Source organism: Echinops telfairi, unplaced genomic scaffold (assembly GCF_000313985.2).
Source record: "Echinops telfairi isolate 266 unplaced genomic scaffold, ASM31398v2 ScPeMD7_23;HRSCAF=83, whole genome shotgun sequence".
Lineage (NCBI taxonomy): Eukaryota > Metazoa > Chordata > Mammalia > Afrosoricida > Tenrecidae > Echinops > Echinops telfairi.
In genome coordinates this window covers 65,180,961-65,188,880 of record NW_022103920.1, presented here as the reverse complement: position 1 = coordinate 65,188,880, position 7,920 = coordinate 65,180,961, and the positions used below count along the sequence as shown (strand labels likewise).

At 51.1% G+C, this 7,920-nt stretch overlaps 1 protein-coding gene across 1 annotated transcript in view; it reads right to left on the bottom strand.

The window, feature by feature from the left end:
* NXPH1 (neurexophilin 1) overlaps positions 1–7,920 on the bottom strand; it is a 351,856-nt gene that overhangs the window by 343,101 nt on the left and 835 nt on the right. The window contains exon 2 of the mRNA XM_004702686.3: positions 7,673–7,836. Coding sequence (XP_004702743.1) covers positions 7,673–7,726 — 54 coding nt within the window. The 5' untranslated portion in view covers positions 7,727–7,836. The remainder of the gene's footprint in view (positions 1–7,672; positions 7,837–7,920) is intronic.

Here is a 7,920-nt window from a genome sequence, read left to right as displayed (position 1 = left end):
GCCCCATCGCTGGGTCCTGGAGGGTGTCTAGGTGACTCCAGCAAGTGGGATATAGAAAAACAAGAAACGCTTTTCCTGCTTGGTTTTAGTCCTTCATACGGGGAAAGTTGTTTACCCTCTCCGTGCCTCAGTTTCTACTTTATCAAATGAAGCTTCTGCGTTGCTAAAGACATTTCTCGTTCTACGTTCCGTGATTGATGTTTCTGTCTGACGGGGGTGGGGTGGATTTAATCCGCCACGCGAAGGAGTGGTGGCCAGGGAGGAGGTCAGGGCCAGCTTCGCCTCCCCTCCGGTGACCACGTGAGGCCACCGCCGCGGGGGGAGGGGAGGGGAGCGCCGAGGGTGCACGCGAGAGGCTCTGACAGCTGGGCACGCTGGGGACCTGGCGAGCAGAGCTTCGCGCTCCCGAAGGACCAGGGGAAACAAATGGGTCATTAGAGCCTCTGTGGGCGCAAACAGAACTCCGCAGAGCAGCCCCGGCGCAGTGCGGGAGGCGGCGGCAGTGGCGCTGTCCGAGGTCCTGAAGGCTCGCTCTGCGGCCCGGGCTCTGGCCCCGCCTGCCGCCGCCTGCCCGCCTCCGCGCGGACGCCTCCCTCCGGAGAGGTGCCGCTGTCCAGCTCGCTGCCCAGAAGAGCCTGTGCCGCGCACCTCCGTGACGTCCAAGAAAAGTTCCCTCGAAGCCACGGTTGGTGTGACTGCTTAGCTTCCGCGACTGGACCCCAGGGGGCTGCACTTGCCTTTTCATAGCTCGATCGGAACTGTGAAAGGTCACCTGAGACAATGCCAATAAAGCGGGGTGTCGCTAGCGGCCTTCCGAGAGGACGAAACCCCGACTGGGACGCTTCCCCATCCCCGGATCCGCGGTTTCTTTCAGAGGACTGGCTTTCCGAGTTGCAGATAAGAGTCCTACGTCGAAGAATGCTTCCCGCTTCTCTAATTTCAGGAGGCGACTTGAAAATAGTGTTTAAAGTCAATGGGTGGGGAGGGGATCTAGGACGCAATGCGGGAAAAGTGTAAGAAGTGCACCCACTGCCCCCTCCCCCGCAGGGGCACCTGGCCACCCCAAGTGCCCTTTGTCGGCATTGCAGCCTCAGGTTCTCCCATCAGAATCCATTAGGCCCTGGGGTGAAGGGTGAGACCCAGCCAGGGCAGGTTCTGTGCGTGGAGGGGCTGAGCTCCGGAGCACCAGTTTCTAAGGAAACACAGGGGTTTTCTAAGCAGCAATTTGTCTTTTTGTGAGGGTAAGAAACAGCCCTGGAAAAGCCTCCCGGGTCTCCATTCTCATGTAGATGAGACTCCCGGCTCAGGCTGCGGCCTGTGACTCACCCCTCCCCACCGAGTTTCCGACGCGAGCGAGTAAAGTACCCTCATTCATTTAAAGGGGGCAGGATGGAGGGGGGGGGAGCACGTGCGGCGCTCTCCGCGCCCGGGCAGCCCCGCGCCAGCCCCGGAGCCTTGGGCTCGCTGAGCGCAGGACCCCTGATTAGACGCCCAGGAAACTTTGCATCCAAAACGCTGCGGGAGCCAGAGAACTCTCGTAGCCCCACCCCTACACCCTACCAGTCCCAACCGACCTAATAAATAAAATCTACTAGAGAAAGCTGTTTGCCGAGGCGACAATGAGGTTCACAGTGCACTGCAGAGACCCGGCGCCCACCAGAAGTTTAAACAACAGCCAGCAACCCGCGGGGGCAGACGGCAAACTTGGAAACAAACGCAAACGCGCTCCTGGGAGCGCGGAGGGGCAGGAAGAAGCGGCCACTATATATCATCTCAATAAAAAGCCGCGCTTGCAAACCTGGCATAGTAATGGAGACAGGCGCTCTTTTCTGATCTGGGTTGGCATTTCCTCATCTCGAGCTGACAGAGCCAACTCAGGAAATTGCTGGTAATATTCATCTGGGGAGCACTTTCATTAAACGTAATTCATTCGACTTTCACAATAAATTGAGTGACATCCTTACAGCGGAACCTTTTTATCCTTGATTAAGTGCTTGCCAAGCTTTGGTTTCCCACTTTATTGTCACATTCCTTCAAGCGGAGTCGTCAACATGCCAATCGACTGCGTACTGTGTTTACCAAGCTCCGGCGGTGGGCGGGGTGGGGGGGGGGAGGGGGGGGTCGTGCTGACGGGGAGAAAAAGAGCTGGTCCGGAGCTTGACTAGCGGGTAAATCGGAACTGCAACTTCCTGCAAGCGCGTGGCGGGACAGAACCCTTGGGGAAAAGCTGCGGGGCAGGGGCAAGCCGGGAGGCCAGAGCGCTGAGCCCCCAGGAGACCCGAGGAGTCTCCAGGCCCTCGGACGAACCTACTTTCTTTCTTAATTAACATGGAAAAAGGTTTCGAAGGTCTTAAAATGAGACTTGAAGCTCCCAGAGGACGTGGTTGCCCTAAGGGAACTCTGCTGAGTCTAAGCCAAGCTAGGTGTGTTCTTTTAAAAGGGAAGGAAACACTTCCTAACACCCCACTGGCGAGCAAGCAAACTTTCAGAGCTTCCTTAGGCATTTCCGAAGCTGGGAAGAGTCAGGAAGAGGTGGTTTCTGCATTCCTGCCTGGGATTCCCTTTTGACCATTAATACCCATGCTGAGCCAACCGAGTCCATTCCTCTGCAGGCCCAGGATTGCAAGGGAAATTGAAAGGCAGCCTGCTCTTTCCAGGCGGGGAGAAATAGGAAAACCATCACCTGGCCAGTGCTGGGCCCTTCTCCCCAACTGCCCTTCGCCCTCTCCCCGCCCCTTCCTTATAAAATCAAAGCAGCGCAAGCCAGAAAATTGCTTATTTGAAAAAGCAATACCCAAATGCTTTCATCACACAAATGCCCTTTTGAAAATATTGTCGACGGTGGTTATTACCCGCACAATGCTGTCAATTTCTGTAGTCTGCAGAAAATCTTCCCTCAGATAGAAAAGTAGGGCATTGGGCACCTATCTCCAAAAAAATCAACCAATCTCCCTGCCACCCGATATATTTTTCACCCAGACAACACTTTCATTAAGGGGGAAATAGCCGTCAACAATTCACAGCCAAATAGAAATCAACTTCGCACAAAGACGAGCCAGGAACTTAATGGCTTTCCCGGAAAATACCGCTCAGAGAGAGTTGGAGCAATTCTGCTGCTCTCCTTCTAAGACTGATGACAGTTTCCCCGAAGCTGTCACTGGAAGGCCACAGGCCACAATAATCCTCCTGAAAATGCAGCTGGAGGGTGACCTACCCAGTGCTTCCAATCACCTCAGGGGGCTGCTCTCCTGGTCTCTGGTGAGTTGAAAGTTCAGGGACAGACTCTGGTAAACACAGGAACTTCTCTGTCCCAAGGAGCTCTGGAAGAAGTCTTGGGAGTGATGAGCTGTGTGTTGCACCCCTGTGACCTCAGCTTCTCTAAAACTCCAGACAGAATGCTTTGTCAGAAAGACAGGTCTGAGGTAGAAGAGTCAGGAAATTCTGTTTATCCAATGAGGTTGGGGAACTTTTAGTGCCAACTCCAGGAAGAGCACTTGTTAGTCATGTGAGTTAGTTAAAAGTATGCTTTTCTTCTCAAGTATAAATCCGAACTGATTTAAATTTTCAGCGAGCAGCTGGCTTATTTTCAAAGGATGGAAAGTACACACACATATGGAGTCCAAAGGGCATGATGAACTTGACCAGGGCTGTCCACATAGCTGAGACCCTTGGACCCTACCAGCCTTTCTAGTTTGTGGGATTCACCCCAGGGGTCAGGCTCTAACAGTGCCCGAGGTTCTGGTTTTCCTTGGAGGTAGTCACAGCTCTTTAACCTCTATATCAAAATAACTGCTTTGAAATTCACATTTTAAAGAACATCCCATATTTGAGGGCATAGATGCCATGAAATTTATGTACAAGATTTAGAAAGGTGTTTTGTTTTGTTTTGTTTTGTTTTGTTTTTCCTTCTCACTCACTTTGGTTTCAAAAAGCAATTAGATTAATGGCTACTTTAATTTCAAAAGTGGCCAGACTAAACTGGAAGGTAAGAAGCCTCATCGGAATTGTGCTGTGGACACAGAACTGACCACAATAACATTCAAACTCTTGTCAGATTCTCTGGATTCAATTTTTGATTAACATTTCCCCTGAAATGCCACACAGGTGCTCATTAGATTTCTCTACACTGAGATGGGATTTGTTACAGGTGAGCTCAAAAGCTGGCCTCCTTGGCCACCTTCTGAAACCTGGAAGATGCTCTCCCTGCACCAGGGCCTACCAGTCAGCTTGATTCAGAGACTAACTCAAGGCACCCTTTCTCCAGGGCCAGAGACCACTCTTCTACAGTTCATTTAGGGTGTGCTTTAACTCAGTACAATTGTTATTGCCCCATTCTATCATACTGAAAATATCCCGGCATTGGTTCAGAACTGACAGATCACAGGATGTTTCTATTTTTAATAACCATTATTAAGCCATAGGTCCCTCCTCTTCTGAATGCAGATTTCATGTTTACATTACACAACATTCAATAATCTAGAGAATTTCTTGCTTGTGTTTTTTTCAGTATAGCTTCCCACCCCCTCTGTTAAACAGGAGTTGGTCCTTGGTGATTTTCAAGTAATCTAGCTAATATGCTCAAGAAGAAAACTTTGAGCACATATTTATAATTAACTTTCTGTTGCAGTATGAAAATAGTTTCCAATTTTTGAACTAGGGCAGACCCATCTCTCAATAAACCCAGAGACTTAAAATTCTGCCTAGGAACATGTGTTCAAAGAACCCTTTGTCAAGAGTCACATTGTAAAAACATTTACCCAAATAGAGGTGGAAATTGTAGTTCAACTATGGTACATTAATCTGTTGGACAAAGAGTTGTTTTCACAAGAAATTCTTCCCAAATTTGGCAGCCTGTACAGTATTTCTCTAGAAGTAATAGCTCAACTATTTCTGTATAAGTACCTAAACAAACCCTATGCCCTTGGCATAATGTAGTGATTTGTCCTTGGAAAACACACCTAGGCTGCTAGAGGCTTAAAGGAAGGTGCACAGAGGTTCAGCCAGGAGACCAGTCACAAATATGAAGAGTGCTCCTGTAATATAACCTGTGGTGGGAGTTCATAAAGATCCCCCCCACCCCCAAATCACTCTTTAAACTCCCTCCTTGGCTTATGTCAATTCATGAGGGTAACAATGCAATCTTTAAAGTGGTTTTGCCAGCTCTGCCTTCTTGGAGAACTTCCAGCGGTTCCTAACAACCTGCACACATTTATTGCAGGTCCTTGCAAGGACTACGATGTTTCCAAGGAAGGCTACAAATTAATAAGCAATTTGGTTCGTTTTTCTGATGTTTAGAAAAACAGATGCACAAAGACATTTTGACTATTTCTTCATCTGTTTAATTGCCCTACCGCTTGAATCCAGACCCTGTGCTTCATGAAAAGCCTAAAATCATCCTCACACCACTGCCCAAGTCATTCATTTCCATAGTAAAAGTGTGCATCCCGCTTCTCCAGGAAACAGGCTGAGATTCCGTTGGCAAATTACCCTGGGATTACAATCCCTTGAATATGCTGCTTTGGGTCCCGGCAGCCTTTTGTTTTTGTGGTGCCTGTGGTTTCCAATCCCCCATCCACAAAACAACTTTAGATAGGAGAGAAAAGAAGGACTTCTAAATCGCCTACTCTGTTTTATTGTTCACATTTCCTATTGTTTTGAGTGAAATTGAAAAAATCGTCTCCTTTCTCTGGATTGCCAAAAGGCATTCAGGTAATGAAGTCTGTAACTAAACAGTAATTGAATCAGCATAATTTGCACACTGAATGGTTTTCAAATGCTCCCAGTTTACAATTAAAGGAGAATTAATGCGCTTGTTGTTGAGAACGGGGCGCATTAGAATAAATCCAGCACTGTTGTTGTAATGAGTGGAAAACGGTTTAACTGCCAACAAACACATTTAAAATTTAACACAACGTATTGATTTCACTTCTGCTTTTGATAGATTATTTTCCAGACTATCCAAAGAGTTGCTTCAAGCAATCAACGGCATCACAGAGTCCTTGCCGCGTGTGAGAGAGAGCACAGCCCCACAAGGCATAAGTACAGTCCTGAGGTTCAGGTTCTGCGTAAAGGTGCGCAGGGCTGAGAGCAAGCGGGTTGGGATGATGAAAAGAATCGTTAACAAGCATCTCCCCTCTGCCTCCTTCATTCTGCGCTCCTCTCCTCACTGTCTTTCAATAAACCATCTCTATATTTCTTTGGCCAAACTTTCTGTCCTCCTTCTCTGGGCTCTCAATGTCAGCAGGTCTATTGAACGCAGATGGAGGGGAGGATGGTGTAAGATGGGAAACGCGAAGGATACTTTTTGTATTCCGTCTGCGTTCCGACCCGGGAAGGCACAGACTTCCGAAGCAGTCAGAACGGCTGTCTTTCGGATTGGCTGCCCTGGCTTTCACCTGTTTACCCCAAGGTGTCCTGAAAGGCTCGGACACTGACGCGCAGCGCCCTCTGGCGTCAGAGGCTGCATGGTCAGGCGATAAAGGTGCAAAGACCAGCAACAGTGAGGATTCTCGCGTTGAAGCCTAAACCGGTTAACTCCATACACACACCACACACGTATTCACGCCGACTGTACCTACACATGCTACCCGCTCACAGAAAGAGTCCGCAACCCAGCTTTACAGGCACCGGGCAACAGCTGGAAAGCGCTTTCCAGCGCAAGGATGGAGACCCTTTTGCCCTCCGGCTGGTGGGTTCTGAAGCTCTTGGGATTGAGGTACACCACAACCGCCCCCCAACCCCTGCGTGTACCCGGCCCCAAAAGAGAGCTCTTGCCGCCGTACCCGGGCGCTCCTCCCCTCGAGACCAAACACTCGAGGTCCCACCGCGTTCCCAGGGCCGCAGAGTGCACTTGAGGCTTGGGGCGCTGGGAGCAACCTCACTAGCAGGGCGCCCCTGTGCCTGGACCGCCCCGCAGCGGGACCCTAGAATTCCCGCTCGCCTCCTGGACTTGGACAGTTTGCAAGTCACCTCCACAGAGGGCTTCACCTCGGAGCCCAGTTCCAAGTGTGCAGTCTCAGCCCTCCCTCCCCCCGCCCGCGAAATTCTGCTCCCGAGGTCCTGGCGGCAGTTTTGTGCAGGTTTCTCTGCCTGGCGACGAGGCCTGTTGGCTCCTTAAAAAGAGGCTTGTACTTGGTGGAGAGAAGTTAGGGGAGGAAAGAGCCCCTGCGTGTTTCTCGGTGTATTACCGACCCGGCTCTGACAGTTTGCGAGGTTCCCGTCTGCTAGTTCAACGTCACCTGTCTGAAACCGACAACTAGGGGAAAGTTGCCTGGACTTACTCCCGACCCTCCTCTCCAGCCAGGGAAAGTGAGGGGGCGGATTCTCTTTCAAAGTCGCCTCTGGAGCCAAAGCCCCCATTTCCTTTCAACTCCTACAACTACCAAGACCTCCGTGTCTCCCCACCCCGCTCTCGTCCCTGGCAGCGTCCCACACTGCCTCCTTGGTTTCTGGGTGTCAGGGGGAGCCTTTCCGCCACGCACAGGGGAGGGGAGAGTGGAGCAGGACCTGGGGTTGGAAATACTGCAGGCATCCGGAGCCCCGCTCTGCAAAGTTACTCCGAAGCCGGCGCCGAGGCCGCCGCTCGCGCCGAACGGGCGCCCCCACTCTCTTCCCGCGCCCCTACCCCAGGTGCTTCGCCTCCCTGCCCGGATGCGATCGCTGGGCGACTTACCAAGTAGACAGTGGGCTGCAGGAGGAGAAGCACGTACCAGCACGCAGCCTGCATCCTCCCGCGTCTCAAACTTCCTCGGCGGTTTCTTCGCTGAGTCTTTGTTCCTTCAGAACCATAGATCCACCTGACATCCACTTTACAGAGCAAGGGATGCTCTCAGCAGCCTAGATACAAATGAAATTAGACAGCCCATGACCACGCGGGCAAGGTTAGGCTTCGCGACCCAGCGGGGAGTGGGGGCTCGTGGC